At 39.7% G+C, this 27,804-nt stretch overlaps 1 protein-coding gene across 1 annotated transcript; it reads left to right on the forward strand.

Annotated features, from left to right (window-relative positions):
• Positions 1-174: 174 nt before the first annotated feature.
• On the forward strand, positions 175-27,129 carry rell1 (RELT like 1). Its single transcript, XM_083541287.1, has 7 exons — positions 175-808; positions 6,839-7,048; positions 14,299-14,373; positions 18,974-19,028; positions 22,957-23,199; positions 23,874-24,015; positions 25,206-27,129. The coding sequence occupies exons 1-7, from the start codon at positions 775-777 to the stop codon at positions 25,227-25,229; spliced, it is 783 nt and encodes a 260-aa protein (XP_083397413.1). The 5' UTR covers positions 175-774; the 3' UTR covers positions 25,230-27,129.
• The last annotated feature ends 675 nt before the right edge of the window (positions 27,130-27,804 follow it).

Below are 27,804 nucleotides of genomic sequence, written 5' to 3' on the forward strand. Positions count from 1 at the left end.
TCATTGCAAATATTCAGTCATTTATAGGATCATTTTTATTACAAAAAATTCATACACGACTCAAAAACGCCGGTGTCGTAAACAACCATGACGGCGGATATTAGAGTGGTGCAAAGCCACAGCACGACATAAGAGACGCGTGTGTGGCGCCTTGTCGCAGCCTGATTACGTAGGAAAAGAGGCGGGGCATAAAAGTCGTTTGCAATTTGAATATATTTATAAAATTATCTACGCATTTTCTATCATCGAGAACCGTCTAGTTTACTGATAGCGTGTGGGATCTGATATATTTGAGAAAAACACTTTCCCTAACACGTTATTTGACGATGTACCACATTACCCATGATCCACCCGAGCCCTCACTCGCACGCCTATAAGCCCGGCAGGAAACAGCGTGAGGAGGAAAGCGCCTTTCTCTTTTAGCTCGGGGTTTTTATATACAGTCTAAACTCGAATCCTAATTATCCGTAGTGAAGGTTTCTTTTTATGTTCAATGCAACACTTGTAATCTCGTGAAGCTCTAGTTCTGATCGTGTTTTAGACTCTCTCTCTCTCTCTCTCTCTCTCTCTCTCTCACACACACACAGCTTCACGTTACACAGCTGTGACGTAATCAACGTATTCAAGTTCCTAAAACATCAGCCCTGACTCCAGAAGAATGAGGAAACACCAGCAAACTGCAATCTTCGAGTTGAGCTAGCAGGTAAATCTCGTCCCGTGTGGAACATCTCTACCCTGAGCCTGGACACAGCAGTGTGACTTCTCTCAGACCCCATGGCGGATTCAGCAGTGCTCAACAGTGACACAGGTAAGAGATGTTTCATGCTTCCCTTCATCTGCTGTGTTTTGGAGACTAAGTTCAGATCGAGCATGTCTCCTGTGTGCTATTAGAAATCTGCAGTCAACTACACACAAGTGTGTGTGTGTGTGTGTGTGTGTGTGTGTGTGTGTGTGTGTGTGTGTGTGTGTGTGTGAGGTAGAACTGATGTTGGTGGCTGAAGATTTGAGGTGTAACAGGGGTTAACTTTCTCATTTTAACTGCAAGGATACACACACACACACACACACACACACTAGGTTTCTTATGATAGACAGACAGACAGAGAGACAGACAGGGAGGTAGGTTGATGCGTAGACATACATATGGATGAATTAGACCACTTTATTCACACCAATAATCACAGTAACTTGACAGTAATATTTTGGCACTAACAAGTATTCAAGCTGTGCACATTCGATCCATACAATTCATTTTTCTGCAATCAGAATAACAATTGGACTCCAGATGACAATAAATACCCATAAAACTTGGATAGTTTTAAACAGAGAGCCCATTCAGGGGCAAAGATTTCCAAGAACCCATTCAACATTCGCCACGTTTAATTCCATGAATAATCGAGCAACTGTGTCCTTATTCACTCTGTTTTATTGTTTCACTTGTGCACTTTCCGCTCATCTGCATGCATCAGCAGCAGCTCCTGATTTGATTAAATTGCACCTGGAAATTGCAGTTATTTGGACTCGTTCCCATTTGGGTTGAGAATGAACACCTTTTATTTTTCGAGGGACCAGGCTATTAGATCTACATTTCCCTTGAGATCCATCTCACACAACTCACCTTGAAAATGGTAGCCTGGTATCTCAGTGGTTGAGGCATTGGAGTTTGAATCAAAAGGTAAATCCCATCACCGCTGGCCCTCTTGACAAAGGCGCTTAACCCTCCCCTGTTCAGTTGTAAGGGTGTCTGCCAAATGTCGTAAATGTCTTAAGTCATCAATTATAAATAAAGGTAACAAAGTGTACTAGCTCTTTTGTCACAGAGGTGCATTCACCGAGTACATCTGTTGTGCCTGTACTATGCATCTTTTGTCTGCAAAATTGATTACGGTGGACCTGTACATAAGTAGATCTTAAGGAACACTGATGCTCTTAAAACACATCTCTGAAAACTAGTTAAAGGTTCAGCAGTTGCACCTTCACAGCTAAAAGACACATTCAAAACATACAAGATTCCAACAAGGATCAGTCAAATTTCGGTTTAGTTACGAGTGTAAAGTAGAACATCCAGTACTGCTTTTCATGCCATCAGCAATTTAAATACGGAATATTATTATTGTTTCGAATTTGTGGTATACGACTTGAAATCGGCATTTGAACCGAAGCCGAACGATCAGGTGATGGAGAACAATATAAAGTCGTCTTATATAGTGCGAAAAAGAAATATAATTTCCTTTCATTAGATTGCATATACAGCAACATGTAATTGTTATAGATTATAGACATATAATATTGTGTATCTTTGTATACACTTCACCTGAAATCAAATACAGGCATCTGAATTCAGTGAGTTTGTTCAAATTTAGTAAAAACTAATTTCAGAAAAATCATTAATTTGTAATGGTAATTCAGAATGACAGCAAAGCATAACTTTTTTTAATTTGATTTGATTTTTTTAACGTTTTTTTTCTTCTTCTTTTTTCCCCCTCATATTGTTCACCTCTACCTTAACTGAACTCAAAGTTTGGATTTTTTTTTTTTTTTTACATTTTTAGTGAAAATGTTTAACTATATATTATTTTGTGGGATTATTCCGTTCAGATTAATACTATTAACAACAAAAGAATTATATAAACATTTAATGAATAGACTATAGACCATGTGTGAAATGTGTTTATATATATATATATATATATATATATATATATATATATATATATATATATTGTGTGTGTGTATATATATATATATATATATATATATATATATATATATATATATATATATATATATATATATATATATATATATATATTGTATGTATATGTACACACACAAGGTTAGATGGATCACTTTATTGATCCCACAGTAATATTATTAATTTTTTTTTAATTTGTACTTATAACCAATACAACTCATCTATACTATTTTTTATGTACATAGAGATTTTCTTCTAAAACTCCACAATAATGTCCACATGCTGCTCTGTCTTTTTAAGGTCATCCAGTATAATACAGTACACTTTGCACATGAATCTAGAAATGATTCATTAATTTTCCAGACATAGAAGTGCTTTAATATAATACTGCACTGTAAGCAAGCAACCTGATCCTGCCAGAATAGAAAGAAGAGGCTGATACTTGCCCTAAACGGGCCTCCCCATGGAAGCTTTTTCATATCATGTTAGGTCTAAATTCGGGTTTTCTACTGACGTATTTATGTTCGACTGCTGACAAGACAGCGTGGCTAAACCGCTGACTTTTTCATTATTTACACCGACGACTTTTCACAAGGTGAAGAGAGGGGACACCGTTTTCTTTGCTGACTAAGCAGAATATGGCCGTCCTGGTTTGGTTCGTATATCAAACCTAGGGCTGTGCACTAATGTTTAATTCAAGAAGCTGAAAACTGTATCTGTGCTTGAAATTATTCAGCTCTATGGGAAACGTTCTTACTCGGTTTTCTGGTGTGATTTTTAGTGTGTGGGCTTTTTTTTTTTTCTTCTTCTCGGTTAATTGTTTCTAAGACCACAGATTGATTTGTGTTTCTTGGTATCTCTGGCTGCGTAGGTAAAGGTCACAGCTCAGAGGGGAAGTCTCTGAGAAGTTGCATTCTGTAGAGCCTCTAATTATTAAAGCCATGTTTCTTGGGCTGGCATTCTCTTTGTACACGGAGACGCGTACGCATAGACAGTCGTTAAAGGCCTTTCGTAGGTATTTATATGCAGAAACATTCGCATACGCACGCTCTTGTTTACATATGCGCGTCGTGCCGCTGCAGTGGCAGACATCGCTTAACAAAACACTTATTGTTGGCGTGTTCATCTGACTGACTAGATTGTTATGGGAATGTAGCATGTGACCACATTCTGACCAATCAGACTCGCATTCATTGTGTCCATCTCTTGAGCCTTAAAATGAATGACCACTTGTGCATAAGGAAAGACTGTAATACAGGAGTTCCTGATCGCACTGGTAGTTTGTCTCCAGTGTTCTCGAGTCTGCGGTCACTTCAGTTCTATGAGATTCTATTGGAGCCCAATTGCAGTTATACTGTGATACTTGTGAGATCCCCTGCCATAATTGTGCCTGAGAAAATGTCTAGAACCATTATTTGGATCATAAATAATTTGCAACACATTAGGATGCGGCACTCTCACCGCTGCGGCCCGGGTTCGATCCTCGGTCAGGGAACCAACCCCAGCCATTACGGTTGCACAAGCCTTAGTGCCGGTCCCAAGCCCGGATAAATAGGGAGGGTTGCGTTAGGAAGGGCATAAAAAAAGTGCCAAATCAAACATGCAGATGGTCCGCTGTGGCGACCCCTAATGGGAGAAGCCGAAAGAAAGAAAGAAAGAAAGAAAGAAAGAAAGAAAGAATATCCCAAATGTAAACGATGCTCACTGCTTTTGCCGGATTGCGACCCGGACGTTGATTATTTGCAAAGGAAATTAATAGTCAGTGGTCACTTTTTTCACATGCCACCATAAAAGCGATTGTGAGAGCAACTGATGCAGTAATTGATTGTGTGTGTGCTGTATCTGTATATCTCTGACTAATAATAAACTGACTGAAGATTGACATTGCATTTCATTAAAGATTTGTGTTGTTTTTTTTTACCACTCTAATAGCCATTTTGAATAATTATAAGCACAAAGGAAAGTAGATAAAGAGCTGAGAGATTGAGTTCGTATTTTAACTAGATATTGAAAACAGAACTTGACCTAAGAAAATTGTGATTCTCGTTTCTTACTGTTTCTTCCTTTTCCCTTCAAGATGGTTACATCTGGAATACATGTGTTTAAGCAGCAGTGGTAAATCAAGAATAGTATTGTTATGAACCTGGTGATTTTGTGTGGGATGAAATCCATGGAGTTTAAAAACTTGGAGGGAAAGTGGAAGTGGAGAGAAAAGACGAGCCGCTGGGACTCAACAGGGGCTCTCTAGCAGGGATTAACATGGGCGGGAGTGAGCAGTTCCATCTACACCCTGCTCATGCTCATTATCAGATAGCATCTGTCTTTATATATCTCTTACACACACATTCTGTCTTTTTGGGTGTGTTAGGAAATGCAGCGTTTTAGCATCCCGCATTTGATGCACTAAGCAGCGACTGTACACATCATCGCATGCAGACGTCATTCAGTACATCGTGGATGTCTTTAAGTAACTGAGCAATTAATATAGTGGAGTTCAATCATTTGCATGTATTTCAAGCTTCATATTGATGATGATGAATTATTGTTTCTACAGTTGGAAAGCTTAGATACGTATTGTAGTTGGTAATGAAACGAGGTTCTGATTAGTTAGCAACATTGTTTCTTATAGTTTGTTTGCTAAACTTAGCTTAAATAAATATAAATAATGTCAACGTTAGTCAAAAATCAACCATTATATCATTCCTGGCAGTGTAGGACCATTGGTGCACTTCGGCTCTGAGGTTGAATAGTATAGATTTGAGTTATGTGGATTGAATGCTCAAGGATAAAGTGTGCGTGTGTGTGTGTATACAGGGTTATTCAAAAAGAATGAACTAATTTCATTATGCAATATATTATTAAGGAAAAGTAATAAAAAAAATAGTCACAAGTATTAGACTCACAATCGACTTGGATAACTTCGCTTTCAAATGGTCACTGACTCATTCCATGATGATGCTTGGGAACTGAAGCAATGCGTCATGATATATGTTCATTCTTTTTGAATAACCCTGTGTGTGTGTGTGTGTGTGTGTGTGTGTGTGTGTATGTATATGTGTGTATATATATATATATATATGTGTGTATATGTGTATATATATGTGTGTATATGTATATATATGTGTATATGTATATATGTGTGTGTATATATATATATATGTGTGTGTATATATATATATATGTGTGTGTATATGTGTGTATATATATGTATGTGTGTGTATATGTGTGTATATATATGTATGTGTGTGTATATGTGTGTATATATATGTATGTGTGTGTATATGTGTGTATATATATGTATGTGTGTGTATATATATATATATGTGTGTATATATGTGTGTGTATATATGTGTGTGTATATATGTGTGTGTATATATGTGTGTGTATATATATATATATATATATATATATATATATATATATATATATATATATATATATATATATATATATATATATAATAAAAATAAATAATCTATATCTTTCCACGAGTGAAGTTTTTTCTCCTCTCACTTGTATCAGTCATAAACATAAACTTCTCCATCACCTGCTTCTCTTTTTCATTCTCTCGATGGTAATCAGATAATATGAAGCCAGAAAAGGCAAAGTCCTGTGGCATGACTGTTACATGAATATCTGTTGAACAAAAATGGCCTGTGTAAAGTTTCATCATATCTGTGGTTATTTGGTTCCCATAACAAATCATTATCGTTCGACTGTCTGCTGCACGGGTGAAAACGATCTCGCACCATCTGACCAAACAGATTCCAGAATGGAACAGTGCTGCGGTGCAATTCTATACACACCATTATATACACCGTGCAGCCAAACGTATGTGGACACCCGAGCGTCACAACATTTATGTGCACGTTGAAGCCCATATGGTTAAAGACAAGTGCTCCAAACCTCACAGAGCTTGCTTTGTGGACGGAGGTATTGAACAGGCATGCACTCGTTGTCTCAGTGAATTAAAATGCTCAACATACAAAGTATACGAGCATGCATATGTGATGGGCTGGTGTCCACAAACCTTTGGCTACATACTGTATCTTGTATGTAACGTGTTACATAACATCACTATGTGCATTATTTACATTATTTTAAGAGTTATAATTCATATTTTTGTGTTCTCACTCTTTCCAGGTAACAAATCTGATAATGGAGACCATACGAATGGCGGCTCTACTCACCCCGAGTACATAGCCTTTGCCCTTGTGCCAGCCTTTTTTCTCCTGGGCTTGCTGGGCGTATTGATCTGCCACATATTAAAGAAGAAGGGCTATCGCTGCACCACAGATGCTGAGGAACCCGATGCACCTAAAGCAGATGAAGAAAAACATCTGGAAGAAGGAGGTAAGGAGGAGGTGGTTGGATTTCATCATGTCTGCACAAATCTGTCACTACAGGGATTTCCTTGAATGGATCAGAAGGTCATTCACACATTTAATAGAAAAATCCACCTCAGGACATTCATCATATAAGGCATGAGTATTGTTTGGTTTAACGCAGTGGTCCCCAACCTTTTTTGCACCACGGACCGGTTCAATGTCGGGCAATATTTTTCCGGACTAAATATAATAAACGTGAATCCACTGTGTTGTATTTTGGTTATTTTGCCGGCTTGGGGGTTTAAATTTAGCAGTAATGTATTATGTGTCAGAGGCTGGAGCAGCCCCTTTAAGAAGGTAGGGGATGTAGGTAAGACATGTGACCGAGGCCAAGCATCATGACATGCATGCAGATGTGGCGGAGAGAGTCCGGTAATTTTCCAAAATAAAACATTGTTTAGATTCAGATAATTTGTAAATAATGTTTTAAGAATACATAACTTACATTATTTCCATTAAAAAGGGAAGGTTACCCCGGGGGGTTGGGGACCACTGGGTTAAAGAACGATCAAGAATCTCTCCTGGGGGAACATGAAACATTTCTAAGTAGGAGAGATTTTATATGGTCATTCCGTAAACAGCGATTAGAAGCTGTTCTACAGAACTGGATATTGACATTGGGAAAGGTGAGGCCTGCTTTCTATTTATTTCAGCAGATTAAGAATAGATAGGAGAGAAAAAAAAAGCCCTATTGATTAACCATACAAAAGGAAAAACATTCTGTTTCCTATACAAAAAGACAACAATAGTAAATGTAAATAAATAAAAAATGGTTCAGCTTAATATATTTCCTATATTTAGTCAAAATATCTTTTGTCATCTACTCAGCCAAAAGATATGAGGCTACGCAGGCACCCCGAATGAGCAAGTAGGTAATGAACATTCTGAACCTACACACACCACTGCCTTGTGTTTTCCGTTTTACAATTTAATAGTTTGTGTCCTTTATAGCACCGTGATATCGTATAGTCTCCACTACTACCTCCATTTCCACCAGGAAATCATAATCCGTGTTCTCACATTTAGATGGTGAACAGCTTGTGAACCAGCAGGAAAACACCATGGAGCTGTTGGCGCATGAAGCTCAATCGCTTCTCCTTTTCTTACTTGTAGAAAAATGGTTTCCTTCCCTTTTTTTTTTAACCAAACAATTGGTCAGTTTCTACAATCGAACCGAAAGCACAGCAACAAAAACGGTAGATTATAAACATGTAAACTCTAGCCTTTACAAAACCTTTTAAGCTTCACTTTAAATTATCGTTCGTTTTTAAGTTGCGAATACATTTTATTTTCACTATTCATATGTGCACACATTATATTTCTACAGTGACTTTAGTAGCCCTAGTGTCGGCTTATAGAGCAATCAAAATAATGAAACGGAGTGTTATTCAAGATAAAAGTGTAGTATTTATGAAGCGGAGTTTAGGCGAACAAATAAATCTGACTATTGTGTTTAAAAGCCTTGGCGAAAACCACATGGCACAGCACAGCAAGAGTGTTTGTGTACCCTGTGTGTTGGAAAGTAAACACTTTGTGTGTTTTAATAGAAATATTGCCCAGTCTGAGAGGTACTGAGACACTGTGCGCTGAAGCTGCGGTCCACCGATATCCTTTCCACTGTAGGATCTCCAACTCTAGAGAGGGTAAAAAGGATGGGAAGACTAGAGATGAGGTGAGAGAGGAAGAAGACCAGTATCTAAAGGGGTGCCTGAATTTAGTGCGGTCAAATGGAATTGACCTATGAAGCGCTTTATATGTAGTGATAAGACGTTTGTATTGAATAAGGACTGTAACAGAGACTGGATTAATGTAGAAATGGAGAGGGGGAGGGGGTGGGGGGGCTTATTTACAGTCAAAGGGCTTAAAGTTAAAGCCGGGGCTCAGGTTGGGGGTTACCACTAGAGTATCTGCTTTGACCGCTGCTCGCATGACGAGAGTGAACACGTGACTTCTTTGTATAGTCAACATTTCATGTCCCTAATTGTTTTCAAGCAAGTCTGCTTCAGGTTTCTGGCTCTCTATAGTCTTTACTACAGTCATACCGTCAGACAACAGACGTCCTTCAACGCATTCTATTTATATATTCGTTTGTATATGCCATTAATAGAGGTCATTACACTCGTGTTGATCGTAGTTATTATCTTTAACAGAGTGATCTACACACCTGTATTTTGCAATTCATGTTCTAATAAGATTAGTGCGATGAGTCATTGAGATTCGAGCTGATCTGGGATCACTGTTGTGGATTTCCTTTATCCCAGATTGATCCATGTGACTAGCGTAAAAGCTGCTCGACTTTAAAGTCTGCCCGATTGACAGCCAGTTTTTCATGACTTGGCATAAAGAGGTTTCAGCCAACTCTTCCAATGTGTTTAGTCGTTCACCTCGTCTCTCCTGTGTGGGTGGAGTGTCTATAATGTTGTTTACTTTATATTTGGAAATGTGTGTTTTGAGTAAAATCATGACTGTGCCCTGCATTAGTCTTGACCAGTGTAGGTTTAGACTCCCAGTAAGCACTACTACACAGGTGAGTAACATGACCCATTCGTCATCATCAGATCTCCGTTCCCATGATGAGTCACATGACAGTTCGTCATTATTCAGAGGGTTTGCCAAGCGGATGATAGTTGCCGATGATTGATGCCAAGACTATGGGACATTCTCATGATATGTTTGATGAGGATCCTTTATTTATTTATTTTAAAAAAAAAATTGTTTTAAGTTTACAGCAGCAGTGCATTCTGGGTGTTGAATGTGACACAATAATGATAAAATAATAGAAGTAAATTTTTTAATACAAGTAATAGAAGAAATAGGTTAATATTAGTAAATAATCTAACTATATATCTAGGAACATTTAAATGAATGCAAATAAATTATATATTCTTATAAACAGAGCTCCGCTTTTTATTTCTATCAAAGAGAAACACAGCACAGTTAAGTATTTATTACATCTTTTTACCATTTTTTTAAATATATATACAGTGGAACCCGGTTATGTCGATGTCCTAGGGGGTCGCCAAAAAGCATCGAGGTAACCGATAATCGAGATAAACGAAAATCAAAATGGCGGCAATATATTAACGTGCTTAAAATTTCTTTATGTACATGATGTGCGTTAATAAATGAGAATGTGCATGCACGTGTTTTTGGAGGTTTTTTACACAACAGCGTTGCCGTGATTTGTTTGATGAAGGCATGCTATAAAAATACATACAGTACATGTTTATCTGTCAGGAATCCACCTGCCACGCCCCCTTCAGCGCCCCCTTCGGCAGGTGTTTTCTCGGCCGCTTTCTCTGAAGCTCCCGGCTTCAATCGCGCTCATATGGTGCTCGTTTATCATCATCACCAGCTCCTATTTAAACTTCCACACTCTCACCGTCCATTATTGTTGGTATATGTTGGTTCACGGCGGTCGTTGTTATCGCTCATGCGTATCCCGGTACGTGTCTTCCCACCGGCACTCTCTCAACGGCTGCGCTTTTCTTCCCAAAGCGCATTGCGGATTCCCCCCCGATCCTGCCGGTGTTCATTCTATGCTTTTGCTCATTCCACGTTCTCCCGTGTGCTGTTCAGCGCCACGCTTCTACTTTTGCCTCCCGTTCATCGCATAACATAACTAACAGCAGAGATTCACCAGTATACAATACAACACCTGTAGCAGCTGTAAGGTTTGATTTTTCCGCCACTTTCACGAGTTCTTCTGCGGCTGCATCAAGATAACTGACGTTAAATGGCAAATTTTTCCCCCCTTGTGCTCGAGATATTAGGGTTCGGTGACATAAAGTCGACATAACCGATGATAAATGCTTAGAAAAAGCGAGAATTTGGTGGTTCCACTTCAAAAACGTCGACTTAATAGAGTTGTCGAGGTAACCGAGGGCGAGATAACCGGGTTCCACTGTAAAAAGATGTAATAAATACTTTAAACTGTGCTGTGTTTTCCTTTGAAAGAAATAAAAGAGGGAGCTCTTTTAAACACAGGTATGTTACCAGCTTCTCACAAAATTTAAGCTCCAATATAAAAAAAAAAATCATTGAAAAGAAACCGATTGAACTGGAACCATGAGGAGACTTTCAACCTTGCAGAGTGAGAAGGACTCAGTTGTGGTTGTGATGTTTCATAACAACAAGCTTTTTGAAATCTTTGCAAGACATAAGCTTTCCTTCCTGAGAACATCTTACAAAATGCAGCATTTGCACTTCGCCAAGTCACTTTAGAACGATGACTGGCATTGTGTGTGGCGTTTAGATGAAACAAATATTTGTACATGCACATATGTTTGCAAAAAAAAACATCAAAAATGACATTTCGTAGAAAGAAATGCACCTCACAGCCAACGCAAAGTATGAAGATGCATCATTGATGCGTCAGTTTTACTCAAAACCTCCTTGTCTTTACCAGTACAGACTCAGTATTATGATGTGCTTAACATGCTTACATATCAGCTTGCACTGTTTCCAAAGGTTTACGGACACCTGGTCAGAAGTGTAATATGAGCTTTTGAGCGTTGCTCTTATAATTCCCTTCACTCTTCTGGGGAGATGTTCCACTAGATTTTGGTGGGGCTTGTAAACATCAGCCACAAGGGCTTTAGTAAAGGCAGGTCATGATGTAGGGTGAGAAGACTATGGGTGTGGTCAGCATTCCAATTCATCCCAAAGGTGTTCAGTAGGGTTGAGATCAGAGCTCTATAGCAGGCTACTCAAGATCTTCCACTCCAAAACAAATAAACCAGATCTTTATAGAGTTGGCTTTGTGCCATGCTGGAACAGGTTTGGGTTTCCGAGTTCAAGTGAATGTAAAAATGTTATTATACTGATCCAAAGACATCTGTACAAATGTGTGCCTCCAGCTTTATAGTAACAGTGTTGGCAGGAACGGCAAGTCATATCGACTCACTGGAGAGTCCTTTTTTGTGTTTCGCACCATTCTAACATCTAAAGATTGTTGTGTGAGAAAGTCCCAGGAGATCAGCAGTTTCTGAAATCAACTATTCTGATGTCGACATTAACTGAAGCTTGATTTGACCTGTATCTGTGCGAGTGTGTGAATTTTGCTGCTTCCACCGGATTGGCTGATTGGGCTACTGCATAAATGAGCAGGACCTATTAATGTGGAAAATGAGAGTATATTTATATATTAACAGAATGGATCATTCTATTAATGATTGTGTAAATAGGTTTGGTAAATCCTTAGTTATCCGACCACCTAAGAAGCTGAACATGGCTGGAACAATGCAGTCACGTTTCCTCTCCTTGACCACATTTAAAACTATTTCATAATAATCATCTTTTATTTACTATGGCTTCTTTAAAAGTTATATCTCAACATGCTTTGCAAGAATAAAAATGGGAAATAATAATAATAGAATAACTAGGTTAAATAAACATCACGGATACCTCACGCAAAAAAAAAAAAAATCACCTGAAAGCTAGTAGGTTTTAAGAGCAGATTTAAAAAATAAAAGCAAGTTGTAAAAAAAAAAAGGTTTTAATAGCTATTCGTAAAAAAAAAGGTAGGTTTAAAAAGCAGATTTAAAAACACTAAATGTTTCAGCCTGTATAATCTCAATGGGGAGAGAATTCCAAACTTTACTTGCAATAGGGAGGAAAAAGCCCATTCACCCATCTATAACTCCACCTGTTTAACCTGAACAGGCTGTACTGGGTTACTCCTTAGTAATGTGGTTCAATAAATATACTTAGAAATTTTAAAAGCACAGTACAGAACATTGTCATTACTGTTGTTAGTAAGTGTAGTTGTTGTAAAAGAAATGTCTAGCGTTACTCTTTAAAACCTAATCTCCAGCTAGCACACCTGTAGTGTTCTGTGCAATGACTAAAGAAGAACATTTGATTTGCCTGTAGGCTTTTCTCAGTAAACTCAATTCACCAATGCAGACCTAATTACACTTTCTCTGTCTAGAAATGTTTCAAATGCCCTGTTTTATAAGCTACAGGTTTTGAATGTTAGCTTGAAAAATGTAGATGATGCAAATAATTGACTCCTGTTCTACGTATTATAACGTTCTATTCAAAATCACTCATTCGAGAACTTTTTAAGCAAATATCCAGCAAATTGCACATGGACACTTTAAGGACAATCATACTAAATCACTTTCATTTGTATTGTCAATATCTGCCATACTGCTTCATATATATATATATATATATATATTATACATTATACACACAGTACAGACCAAAAGTTTGGACACACCTTCTTATTCAAAGAGTTTTCTTTATTTTCATGACTATGAAAATTGTAGATTCACACTGAAGGCATCAAAACTATAAATTAACACATATGGAATTATATACATAACAAAAAAGTGTCAAACAACTGAAAAATGTCATATTGTAGGTTCTTCAAGGTAGCCACCTTTTGCTTTAATTACTGCTTTGCACACTCTTGGCATTCTCTTGATCAGCTTCAAGAGGTAGTCACCTGAAATGGTCTTCCAACAGTCTTGAAGGAGTTCCCAGAGAGATGCTTGGCACTTGTTGGCCCTTTTGCCTTCACTCTGCGGTCCAGCTCACCCCTAAACCATCTCGATTGGTTTCAGGTCGGGTGACTGTGGAGGCCAGGTCATCTGGCGCAGCACCCCATCACTCTCCTTCTTGGTCAAATAGCCCTTGATGCCTTCAGTGTGACTCTACAATTTTCATAGTCATGAAAATAAAGAAAACTCTTTGAATGAGAAGGTGTGTCCAAACTTTTGGTCTGTACTGTATATTCTCATATATTTTTATGTTATACTTTATTTATTTACTTTATTTAAATTTAAAAAAATTTTTTTTTATATATCCTTAAATTCCATTCCTTTTGTACTTGAATGCTGGACAGTCATATAAAGAATTTTACTGCATGTATTTATGTATGTATGCGATGAACAACATTTGAATATGAAATTCCGTGCCGGATAAGGATTCTATCGCTCCGAGGAAAAGCGCAGAACGGTCTCTCCGTTCGAAACTACCCGACACACTATCCTGTAAATACCCAGCGCTGCTGCGTCATGCTTACACCTAGCTGCCGAATACGCTGTGTAGAATCTCAGACGATCCCCTACACAAGAATTGGCGCATCTTTTCTATTTTAATCTTGAATTGAAACCTGTTGGACATGACTGTCCACTTCTCCGTTTACTCGCCTTCTTCACCAATCTCAGTCTTCTTTTTTTTGTGTATCTCTCTCTGTCCTTGCAGATATGAATGACACCTACAGCGAGGGCAACACTGACACCGTGGGCCAGATCGTCCATTACATCATGTCAAATGAAGGTAGGAGGAGGTGAATGTATGAGTGCACACAGCACTGAACCGCTCTCGAGTGTTACATCCATTACAACCTTTACTTTAAAGAGCAGTGAGGATTTAAAAACAGTAATCCAGCCCTCGCTATCACTTCTGTAACCAGGTTAACATAGTCATTTCCACACGTTTCCCTGTTCAGACGAGAATAGAAAATCTGGCCTGGAATGTATAATAAGGATTATCCAGGAAATCGGACACAATATATATATTTTTTCCAGTTAAATGCTACAAGTTATAAAAGTAGTCAGAGCAACTTGTAATGGGAGAATCTACCAACCACACCCTGTTTCTGTAGACGAGTCAGCTACTGCGTGTGAGTAGTAAGCAGGCTGTACACACACTATCTTCTATCTACACCACAAAAGTACATGAATGAATTTAGATTCGGCTTCATTCTGACTCGTCTGAACAAGCAAATTCCTGGAAATGATGGCAGCAATGAAAGTCAGGTTTCCGGGCCAGTTGATTTCTTTATGGTCACTTAAATACTGATAAAACATCTTGAAGGCAAACACAAACAACTCAGTTGTACTGAGAGATTTGCAGCAGGATTGTTTTTGTCACAGGTGTTTGTCGAAATTGCTCCTAATGTGATCAGTGCTCTAGTTTAGAGATATCCAGCGCTCCTGCATCTATAAAAACACCGCGTGGCTCTTCGTATTTATAGAATACATTAAAGAATTTAGTGACTTTTTAACTCCTGTGGTTATAAAAGAGCTTGATGAGCACATGTGGCACAAAGATTTGGCCAGTGGGGATACTGGAAATGATGAATTTAATGAAATTCAGTGTAGATGTGCATTATATTCATTATGATCTGGAGAGTGTTATTCCCTTTAGACCACAGCGATTTGCCAACAATTACCGTAGTCAATGTATTAATGAAGGACGTGTTGTGCCTTCGAACCGTTTATAGTTTGATTTCATGTCTCAGAGCTTTCGAGCAACAAGTTGGTTCCTGTTTGTGGTTATGTGAAATCTCTGTCTCTGTCTCTGTCTCTCACACTCACACTCACACACTCACACTCACACACACACACACACACACACACACACACACACAAAGTTTGCAAAGCTCTGTGACTGTTGCATAGCCCTTACAACTGAATATCAAATGTCCTTTAATATAAAAGAAAAAGTAAGACATGCATTAAATAGTGAAGAAAATGTTTTACTCCAGATTTCACACGATAGCTGAAACTCGCCTGTTTTTGTGACCAGTTCTCACGTCAGGAACAGGGAGGAATGTAAATCTGATGGAGGGAGTATTTGGAGAGTAAGATGTGGCAGTTTTCACACAATTCTGTCTTTTATTGGAAGCGCAATTATTCAGTCCTACCAAATAGACCTTTTTTAAAAACGGCATTTTAGTTTTATTTACAAACAAACAAACAAAAGTGTGACTAGTAGAAGCCTTTAGGGGAAACATTCAGTAAATCCAGGCAGTCAGCTGACTTCATGTTTTAGACACATAATGTTGCTGAACTTAAACCCAACCTGAAACTGAAGCAACCCCGGACCCCCCCCCCCCCCCCCCCCCCCCACAGGTTTGTATGGTAAGCACTAGGCATGTTTGAACCACACTGGCATCATTCTGGACTCATCAGACCAACAGACTGATCTATCAAATCCAAAGCCTTTTTTTCCTGATTAGTCTCACTGGTGGTTTTCTTAAGGCTACACAAATGTTTGTCCCAAATCCTTGAGTTCACTTTGCATTGTGTGAGTGGAATTGCTTTTTTATTACCGTTACTTCCAGACTATTAAGCGCACCCAAATATAAGCCGCACCCACTAAATTTGATAGATTTGTATTTTTTTTTTACACAAATACGCTGCACCTGTCTATAAGCCGCAGGTGTCTATATTGAAACTAATGAACTTTACACAGGCTTTAATGAAAGACAGTGTCTGTAACACGGCTTGTATCTAAACAGTAGCCTACCAAGAAAGTCATCGTTCACTGTCTTCCTCCTTCCTTTCACAACAATTTCTCTCGAGAGTTTTTCTTTGGTATCGTCGTGCGTTTAAAAATCACCATCGGTGAAGCCTTTCTCCCGATGCCGTGCAGCTCAGAACACAGGTGAAGTGCGTTTTTTTTTATTTTTATTTTTATTTTTTTTCATGCCCGGAGTGAGCGGCAGGTCAAACGTCAGAGGAACCTCATCCATATTTATGATGTGGTGCGGTCTGATTCAGTGGGAGCGCATCTGATTTAATATAAAGAATTTCAACCCGTTCCGCAATTTCATTGGTCTAATGTTATGGGGATCCGTTTACTTAGTGATTTGACCTGTAGTTTTAAACCAGGAGCATTAGTTATCTCTTTAATTATCTGTCTGTCTGTCTGTCTGTCTGTCTGTCTGTCTGTCTGTCTGTCTGTCTGTCTGTCTGTCTGTCTGTCTGTCTGTCTGTCTGTCTGTCTGTCTGTCTGTCTGTCTGTCTGTCTGTCTGTTAAAACTTACCCTTTCAATGGCTTTCATCTTGCGTTTCTGAATTGATTGTACAGAGGAATATCCAGCCAGCTGTTTGATTAGCATAGTGATAAACATCTGTCACAATCAGTTGTCGAAAAACACAGTTTATTGGCAGCTTATTTACCTTTGTGTTAGAAATGACCCAACCTCTTGTTTGATTTATTTATTTATTTATTGCCTCCTATCATCACATCACTCTCACCATTGTTGTTAGTCATTCTGATATAGTGCCTAAATATTCATTCAGCTTTATACATACATACATACATACATACATACATACATACAAGCTTCACATAGAAAAGGAGGTCAACTGAATTCTGTCATCCGTCTTCTCATTTTTATGTCCACAGTAGTAACTCACAAATTTTTCTTAACTATTCCCACGTCGGAAAGGACAAATTCTAAACATTTAGAGCCTTTTTTGTACAAGCAGGTTTGACACTATAGACACAGTAAAATTCACTGATTTTATACATAGAAGGACCCCAACCAAAATTTGTCGATTTAATGTTTACTGCTTTCGTAAAAAAGTTATAATAATAAACATTAATTGCATCACTCGCATCCCACTGGCATGAGTAATGTTCTTTCCTTTCTAAAAAAAAATAAATAAATTAAAGACGTATTTGCTTAGTCATTTTATAATTGTCCTTTTCTGAAGACTTGCATGTCATGTTTTTTTTCTGAGAAGTACACGAAGTACTTTTTTTTTTCTTCTTCTTCCAGGCTCTGTTGTCCTTTTCTTTTAAAGTGATGCCAAGTGTTTGGTTGGTTGTAGTTTGGCCTTAATGCTGAATCGGGATAATGATAAAAATCCAAAATGAATCAGAAATGCTATATCAAGCCCAAATTTGTAGAAAGTAAGGGTGGGAAAATGAGGTGACCTGTGGAACAAAACGTTCTTGTTTTTGTTTTTTAAATGGGCCACCTTCCACCACTTTGGGGGTATCTTACACCTGTTTTCTAACTAGTATTTTGATTTATTTGTATATTTCAGCTACCATGGTTTGCATGTTTACAGACTTTTCAGACAAATCAAACTACAGGGTGGCTTGAGATAAATGTACAAAATAACCCAGTTTATGTACAAAACATCCTCTGCATGATTGCCATTCCTTTGTAAGTGCACAGAGTTGCCTATCCATCTGATGGTAAACTTGTGTTAACACATCTGGTGTTGTGCGTGTAATTGCTTGTCTCTTGCGACAGCCTCCTGATCAGACCATGAAAATGACATTCTTTTGTCAAAGGCATTTGTGTGGACGTGAAATATAAACCGATTTATAAACCATTATAAAAGACATTTTATGGAAAAAGTATTTATTTCCACAATAATATAGGAAGAATTTCGGGACACCCTGTACTATTACCCTCGTCTGCCATCTGGTGGTGAGAATAATGAATGTCGGATTGGAATAACAACAAACAAGGTGGAAAATAGAAAATATTGACCAAGTTATTTTTTACCTCAAGACCGGTTATAACTGGCCGGCGGTGTTTTTCCCCCCCATAGCTTGTACAGAGGATGTAAATGCCTGAGGCCGAGTGTTCTCACGCTACTTGCAGGTAGTGCCCAGTTTCATTGTGTTGAGAGCAAATCAGGCAGCACGTTCAGGATTTGTTTCTCTTTGTCAAAAGTGCAGACATGGTTTAGACATCACATTTTAAAATTGCAGCTTTGGCATATTTTAACCAGGCGCACTCAGATGTCCTTCAGAAATGTCCGCACGTTCTTTTGTTATTCGGTGGGATCATTGTCTACAGGACACTCCTTTCCTATTGGTGATCTCCATTTAAAAGCAAAGCACAAGAATGAGCCGCAGTGTCCTTGAAGATTAAAGCAGGAAAGAAATAAAGGGTGCACAAGGGCAGATCCCCTACATGAAAGAATGGGCTATAGGGGAAAAATACAAATAAACAGGATATGATTGTGAATGTACTGATAAGTCTATACAGTAAAGTTTGTTAAAGCCATATATTGTCTTTGTCTGAAGTTTCTCTCTCTCTCTCTCTCTCTCTCTCTCTCTCTCTCTCTCTCTCTCTCTCTCTCTCTCTCTCTCTCTCTCTCTCTCTCTCTCTCTCTCTCAGCTAACTCAGATGCCCTGAAGGCCATGGTTACTGAGAACAGCACAGACTCTGATGGGTAAGAGAACTTTTTGTTGTTGTTACAAACCTTCCACTTGTACAATGTAGGATGAGTGATCTAAGACATGGGACGCTACACAAGTTGTCTGGTCATCTCTAGGAAGTGGAAAATGTCAGACACCCTTGTAAGACGATTCTTTTCTACACTATTCAGGAAGATTTTAAGTAAAACTATACAAATTCAAGTCCTCCATTTTTGCCTTTTCCCGAAGATGAGTGTTGACCATGTAAAATCTTGTCCATCACTCTGAAGACTGAAGAGCTTTTAGTACAGAAGCGTGTTGACCTGCCAAAGTCAGGTAATAGTTAGGAAAAGCAGCAAAACATCTCATTAAGCATCATTTATGAAGGTGTAAAAGTTTGCTGAGTAAAGAACACCTCAGCATACTAACGCACTGTGGCAAAAGTGTTGCGGACACCTGACCATCACAGCCACCAGAGAAACCTATTCCTCCAAAATTGAAAGCAGTTGTATTAAAATGTCTGTGTGTGCTGTAACATTACAATTTCAAATCAAATTTCCAAAAGCCTCAAACATGTTCCAGCATGACGATACGTCTGTGAACAAAGCGAACTCCATAATGGCATGATTTGGCATGTAAGAACCTGAGGAACCTGGAAAGAGCCCTGACCTCCACCCCACTGGACTACTACCTCTTTCGGCTTCTCCCATTGGGGGTCGCCACAGCGAATCATTTGTCTCCATACCAAACCAACTGCATGTCTTCGTTTACCACATCCATAAACCTCCTCCTTGGTCTTCCTTTTTTCCTCCTTCCTGGCAGCTCCATCCTCAGCATTCTCCTACCGATATACCCCATATCCCTCCTCTGCACACGTCCAAACCATCTCAATCTCGCCTCCCAAACATCCTACATGCGCTGTCCCTCTAATAAACTCATTTCTAATCCTGTCCATCGTCGTCACTCTCAACGAAAACCTCAACATTTTCAGCTCTGCTACCTCCAGCTCCACCTCCTGTCTTTTACTCAATACCACTGTCTCTAAACCATACATCACCACAGGTCTTACCACAGTCCTATAAACTTTCCCTTTCACTCTTGCAGATACTCTTCTATCATAAATCACTCCTGCTATCACTCTTCTCCACCCACTCTCAACCCCACTGAACAATGAACTAAAAAGCTGTGGCTTTCCTAGATCTCCTTATCCAACATCAGCGTTTGACCTCTTGTGAGAGGCATAATTCCAAACTAAATATATAGCAGCAATGTGACCAGCTCCATAATAATGCTCTTGCCTTTTGAATGGAATGTTCACCCACTATATACTTTTGGCTATAAGGTATCGTTTAGTGTCCTATAGGCTACTAGATTCTCAAAGCATTGGCATAACAATGTTCTAAAATCTAGTGGAAAGCGTTCCCAGAAAAGTGAATGTTATTATAACAGCAAAAGAGAAATAAAATCTGCAGTGGCCTGTTCAAGAACCACATGTAGGTGTGATGGTGAGGTGTCAGATCTTTGGTCAAATAGTGTACCTCAAACAGCGAGGAAAAGTTCCACACAGTCAATGTCCATAACAAGCTTTTTGAAAGGTTTTATAAAAGATGGTCTAAATGTTCTGACAAAAATAAAAACAACAACACCTGAACTTCTAACAGAATTGTGGGTTGTGGTCAGTTGAGCTCAAAGTCCCTGCATTTATTTAACCCAGCAGATGGTTTCCTCTGCCAGGATGTTACAGATTTGCCAGGGATGGTCTTTCAAAAGGGCAATGACCCTCAACCTACATCCTTCTTGGAGCTGTTTTAAAAAATTTCCATTTGAACCACAATAAACCCTGCTGAACTTGACCCATGCTTTGACGCAGTGGAACATACAGAAGCCTGAAATATGCTACATGTAGGAATTGCGCAAGTTCTCCCCACAATCAGCCATAAATCTGAAACCATTGTTTTGTAGAACTGTCATAATGAAAACCTATTGTTTAGTAGGCATAATAATGTTTCTTTTTCTAGCCTACTTTATTTTCATCTTCTGATTGCTTTCAATTCGTAGTGATTTTAGCCGAAATCTTTCAGGTTTTTTGGATTTGATGATTGAAGGTTGCTACCACAAGGTGGCAGTGTAGACTATAAAATAAATTGTGCCTGTATTCAGTACAGATACTCAGGAGATCAGTGTGTGTAATAAAGTTTGTAGGAATATTTATATTAGTGAGTGATTTGTTATATTGTGTGGTAGTTATACATAAAGGGGATTCATAAATTCATATATTTTGTCTCTTTACAATAATTGAGGTTGGAGGAAGATTAAATAGATCTTTAGCGTTGTTCATGGATGTTAGTTATTCTTTATAAAACGTATCACCTACCTGTTTCTGGGTAAACGTGTCCAATTCAGTGGTTCAGCTTCCACTTGTATAGCTTTTCTCTTTGCAGTGTATACGCGACGTGTATAGATCAAATCAAATGTATTCAGTTTTTCCCCCTCGCTTTTCATTCAGCTCTTCAGCCTTGACATTATGAATGCGCTCAGCTTTTCTTTCAAGAAGTCCATGTGATGTAAGATTTAGTGAAAGCCTCTGCTCCACAAAACATGGTCTTCTCTCCATTCACAAGCAACACATAAGAGTGAGTCGGTGCGTCCTCGAGGCGTGAATGCGCGACGTGAGAGGAGAGATCTCAGCCGTGAGAAGAAAAAAGAAAAGACAGCAGAAAAGCACAGATGAGATAAATACGAATCAGGGAATGCTCGTGGAGTATGAGAATAACACAGCAGTAGGGAGGATAATGATGGCAGCTATGGAGACTGGGAATGAGGGAAGACGTATCATTAGGACTCAAAGCAGCCAAAGTGAACGAATGATTGACGGAGAAGAAGAGGGTACGGATGAGTACGGCCAGATTAGTTGAATGCTGGAGTATTTCAGCTCGGTGACGTTGGACAGAGAGCTCTGATTTCATGCGGCCTGTTGGGCAGAGAGCCAGAGGGACACTTAGACAGGCAGCTGGGAGGAGCCAGAGGCCTGTACCAGCCAGGCAAGGCAGAGCCAAAATTGGAGCAATAGTTGATCGACAGACCGGAGAACGAGCATTTCGCTCGTTTCATTTTGGAATCGCGTTACAAAGGGGCTTAACGTCGTTACGGTCACAAAGTGCTTGTAATAGATCATTGTTAGTTTCAGAGTGTCTGTAATCGGTTTAATATTTTTGCTCCTTTTGCTTATAATCACGCCAACCTTTCGGCAGACACATACCTCCCTGCTGGTGTGTAGGTGTTTGAATTAGACAAGGCTGTAAAAGCCTGTCTCTTCCCTGTCTTTTATTCCTCTTTCATCCCTCCTGCAGATGGTCCTTTACATAACGTCTCTATCCCGATCTAATTCCGCCTATATACGCCTAGCTCGGTATACCACACACCCCGAGTGGTGACCCGTAGTGAAACGGAGAGCGGAAAATGAGACCCTGCCACCGTTTTCCCCCAAAATAGTAAGTTGAGTGTCGGAAGCGCATCTCCTCTTTAACAGAAGGAGAGCGAGACGAGCAGCCGTGAACAATACCCAGTATTACAAGTAAAAGCATGAGGCAGCGCAACAACTTAGAGAGCCTGACACTGTCGTTTCTAATTCCGTGGTAGCACTCGTATCCTTCATATCTTTAACAGCTCTCCGCCTGCCTCATCCTCCACGTGTCATCTTTTTCGTGCTCTGCTGAGAAGAACATGGTTGTCACATGTGCACAAACCTACACAAACGGGTGAAGAACATCTGCTTTCCATCTCCTGGTGCTTCCCATCCAGGAAGACGCACCCAATGATCCCGGATCTGCCTTTACCCCGACCAGGATTGAACACCTATTGAATATAAACTAATGATTAAAAATAATAATTGGGCAGAAACTTGTTTTCGTGACTCGTTCTGTGGTTGTTTTACAGTGTTTATTTGTTTTTGGGTTTTTTTAGTGCTCCTGTAACACCTACCTCTCCTGTTCCTGCTACCCCTGTGAGCCCCGTGTCACCCGGAGCGCCTGCCGCAGCTGCCAAACACACCTGCAACCACCTTCACACCATCGGAGGAATGGCTGGGCACAACAACACGTGCAACCGCTGCAATCATAAGAAATGGCCCCTCATGCGGCGAGGCTCGAACAGGAAAGTGGAGCGGCGCGCCCATGTCGGCGAGGTCACCGTGCTGGCTGTTGGAAGGTGCGTGTTTGACTGTGTGCGAATGGGGAAAGTAACCAGTCTCGTGACTGTCCATAAATACAAACGTGCGTGTTTCTGCGTTTCTCGAGCCTTCCTACAGATATCAATAGCCGAGACATTTCCGAAACTGCACTTTATTGTGAAACCAGCATTAGGGTATCGTGTTGCTCGCTCATTTCGCTGGTGTAGTGTGTCACCTCGTCTTGCACATACAGACGCATGCAAATATTCCAGGCAGGTGCAGAGGTGTTACGACACACTGACTGACACGCTGACATTTCGTGGCGTGCGCGTGCACATTTTTAATGACCATTTTAGGTCATTTAAGCTTGTGTGCTGCGTGTACGCGGCTAGTCCAGCGCATCGCTCATTCCTGCGTGCTCTCTAAACGGGGGCCTGCGCCATGAATGCTAATCAAGCATTTCCCCCGTTCAGCCGCTGTGATAAATGAGTTTTTTTTTTTTTTTTTTGTTTTTTTACTGGGGTCACCCAAACCGTGTGTGTGTGTGTGTGTGTGTGTGTGTGTGTGTTTGTCTCTACAGTTCGATTCATTTCCCGAATTTATTTCATTAATTCCAGGACAGATGTTCATGGGTAGTTGGGATTCGTGCCACGTGCAAACAGAGATGAATGTATGTAAGGAATATTAAAAAAAAGATGGTGCTCAATTTCAGGTTCCGCGTAACCAAAACTGACCCGCGGCCCACCCGGGATCGACGCAGCCTGCTGATCACGGAGCCTAACGGCAGTGTCCCTGCATCTCCGGTAAAGACCGAGGCCGCTCCACTGAACAGCAGCACATGTGCAGAGCCTAAGGTGAGCCTAACAAAGAACACACTACAAACTAATAACACACACCCAGATAGAGAGGGTTGCTATCGAGAAAACTGCAGGGAATCACAGCGGGATATCATCACGGTACAGGGCGTTGTTTCTGCATCTGCCTCTTCATATTACCACCAAAATATTACGCATGAGACTTGGCCTGCCGTCTAAATAATTAATTAGTCACGTAAAAATCTTTGTCACGTTTTCTGCGTTTCGAGTCGAATTTCATTTGTCTAAAAAGCAATAAAATACGAGGTGGTATCAAAAAGTGATGGCGCTAACTGGTGCTCTTCTTGATCACGGACAGCACGTTAATTTTCCATGTGAAACTGGGCAAATCTGCCACATAGACGTTTGACATGACATGCGTTCGAAATACGGCCTCAGGAGCAACGAAGGAAAACGAGGAGAAGACCTTAAACGAGCTCGAGGGTTTCGCACCAACCCTGCTCGCCAGATTCGGCTCCTCCTGACTCCGCCCTCTTCCTGAAGATGAAGATCCGCCTCCAATGACACCGTTCTGACATCCAGCATGAAGATGCTTGACTCGCTTCTGGACGTATTCCGGAAGTGGCAGGAACACGGGGAGCGCTGTATTGCTGTGCGAAGGGACCGTTTTGAAGGCGATTGTGTGTGTAAACGTAGATCAACAAAGTACTTTCTTGTTAACCGAGCCGTCTCGAAACCTTTTTGATACCACCTCGTAAATACCACCACATCATGCCGACATAATTCAAGTAAAAGACGTGATACAGAATTTGAGTTCAATAAAAGGATTATTGTATCTCTACCATCTGCTTTATAAAACACAATCCAACTGATCTGTACTGAAATCTGCTACAAACTATTGTAATTATGGGATATTGCAGAGAAGATCTATTACATGTTGCAGCCATATCGTTTATTAGTGTGATGTGAAGTAGTTTAGCTACTAATAGGCTGCTTGAGATGATGGGTATTTAACCTAATAAGTGGACAGTTTGTGCTGACACTTCCGCACAGTCATTTCGGGGGGTTAATCCAGCAAACCTGTGCTGAGCTCACGGACACTACTGTCCAAAACCCCACTAAAGCTCTTTGACTCGTATTCGATTCAGGTTTATGAGGACGCTTTTGATCTGCTTGCGTAATAGACCTCCTCAAAAAAGTTTAATCCTTTGCTTCTTTTCTGTCCGTAGGAAGAGGCCGACAATAAAAAGTGATCACGTGGAAGGATCGAGACCCGTTCAAGCTTAACCAAGGAAATTTTTTTAAACATGTTTTAAAACCCATAATCACAGAACTGTCGCAGCAGAGAGGGAACAAGTTTAACTCCAAGGCCACACAGACAAGCCGGAGGTACAAAATGGCTAGAAAGGAAAAAAAAAAGCGAACAGGCCTTTTAATTTGAACTGCAGTATTAGACTCCGCCCTCTTGCCGCCAAGGGTTTGTTTGCGTATCTGGGAAGCGAGAGAAGGAGGAGGAGGAGAAGAATGAAGAACGCACATCAGTTTGTTAGTTATTCCATCATCGTGCTATTCCTCCCTTTATAAACACACCGCATCATTAACCACGCACGGAGGCGTTTTCTACATTTTAATGGCTGCGAGTGTATTCATGGTTAATCCACAGTCAAACATGCGCTCACATTACAGTGTAGACTCCTGGATGCTTACGTGACCCAAGGTCATGTGACTCGGTGAACTACTTCCAAGAAGCAGGGCTGTGGGTGTTTTTTTATTTTTTGGGAAAGTGCACTCGTGATTACTACACAGAACCACAAATCCTTCTTGGGTAGAATTTAACAAAGCACATCACCCTGTACGACCCCGGTCCACCTGCGCACGACACGGCTTAGTGGGGGGTTTTTTTCCGTTGGTTTTACATTGCTTTGCCAAACCCTTTGTGCCTTTTAACCCGATTAGCTTGATGTGTAATGTATGCTAATGTCTGCGAAACTGTCAATTTATTACTATCCGTGTGGCAAATACGTGTCTGTTTCGAGTGTCTGTTTCCATCCAGGTAGAAAACCTATGAATAGCGCTCCATCACTTTCCAAATATCGTCTTAAAGCCATATGCCAAGAGTATATAGTGATGCAAACTAATACTGCTCAAACCTAGACAGAAAAAGGGACAAAAGGTGTAGAAAATTATACTTGGAGCTTCTGCGGAAAATATAGTCACAATTCACTATTCTCTAAATGGCTTGTAGTTGTTTAGTCACAGAAACTATGTAGTTCTTACCAATTTTTTTTGTCCCTGTCTGGTTACCTCATACAAAAACCGTGTCTTAATTTAATACATAACAAATACAGTGTCATTATACGATGTCTATTTTCGTAGTGTTTCCGTACTTAACCAGTAGTTAATGTTTGGGGGATAAAAAATTATATCCTATTGGACAAAGGCTCTTGGATGCTGGGAATCCAGATTTAGTAGAGTATAGCCAAAGGTTTTGCTAATACATTTATAATCTGAATTGTACGAGGACACCGAGGAGGCGCGTGCATGTTTTGTCGGGGGTGTTTAAAAGAAGTGGTGAATGGTGTGTGGATTTTAAATGCACTATTGAGGCTTTGTATATCTACAGCAAACATCGCAATACTTTTCTCACAGATAATCAATGTTAAAGTCATTCCAGGTTTTTCCTCCTCTTCTTTTTTTTTTTTTCCTCCCCTGCTTAAAAATCCCTCCATGTAATCGCATGTTGTTAGTAAAGTGTATTTATGTAACATAAGGTGAAATATTTACCCAAAGAAATTCGGTTCCCACTCTGTTTAGATAATGCTTCTTCCAAACCCCACGAAAACTCTTCCTTACCAACAATAGGGAATATATAAGCATCGTCATCGCGGGTCCCTGCTACCTCTCATTCTTTTAGGGTTTTTAGCTGAAGTACTTCTTGGAGAAATTCAAGGAATGAACTGAACCGAATTAATTCAACTTGCGTATTTAATAATCAATATTTTAAAACAAATGTCTCAAAATATTCTAGAAGGTAAATAAATGTTTGCATTGGATTAAAAAAAAAAAAAAGAGGCTGTGTTATAGAACTATTGTTTTAATTATGTTTTTGTACCTACACTTTGTATCTACATTAAAATGCGTAAAATGTAAAAAGCTGTGTGGTGTTTTTTCATTAATTAACTTTATTTATTATTAATTCATGGCAGGCTGATTCCTTCTGTTAAACCCAAAACGTCCTTTTCTCCTTAAGCACCTGTATTCCATTCCTGCAGGGTAATCGACAGGGCATTGTGGGTAATATCTAACAGGTGTGTGTTAATAGGTCACCAGAGGGGTACTGATGACCTTGGAAACTGACTGCTTTTTAAAACACAAACACTCCTTTCCCTCTCAACTCCCTGATATGAGAGCGGGAAACCACCTGCTTGTGTGTGTAAACACATTTTACATTTATTAGGTGTTTCATTTTTTATTCCTCTTCCTGTTTCTTTTGAATCTCTGCTATCTGTTGGCTGGGTGTATACACACTTCCTGGTGTAGCAAGCGCCTGTATGATTTGCGTATAGGATTTCCTTGAAAACAAGATTTGACTCTGGCGTTTCCTGCAGCTTCAGAGCGACTAGTGCATGTGTGGAGTTTGCACATGTGGAGCTCATGAATGTTTAACAGGCAGTAGTGTATTATTAGGCCTTGGTATTTTTGGATCCGTAAATTATTAACCTGTTCCCTCATGGAACTGGAAGGGACATTAAAGATCTGGGGGTGGGGTCTTATAGTACACCTGCTCAATTACTGATGTGTGGCGATCGAATGTACACCCGGTCTATT

Source organism: Silurus aristotelis (genome assembly GCF_946808225.1).
Source record: "Silurus aristotelis genome assembly, chromosome: 5".
In the NCBI taxonomy this organism is placed as follows: domain Eukaryota; kingdom Metazoa; phylum Chordata; class Actinopteri; order Siluriformes; family Siluridae; genus Silurus; species Silurus aristotelis.

Excerpts from the sequence above, each read along its gene's own strand:
- rell1 (XM_083541287.1), top strand. The coding sequence starts at position 775 with ATGGCGGATTCAGCAGTGCTCAACAGTGACACAG. Across the intron at positions 809-6,838 it reads AGTGCTCAACAGTGACACAG|GTAACAAATCTGATAATGGA; the intron begins GTAAGAGATGTT and ends CACTCTTTCCAG. Across the intron at positions 23,200-23,873 it reads ACCGTGCTGGCTGTTGGAAG|GTTCCGCGTAACCAAAACTG; the intron begins GTGCGTGTTTGA and ends GCTCAATTTCAG.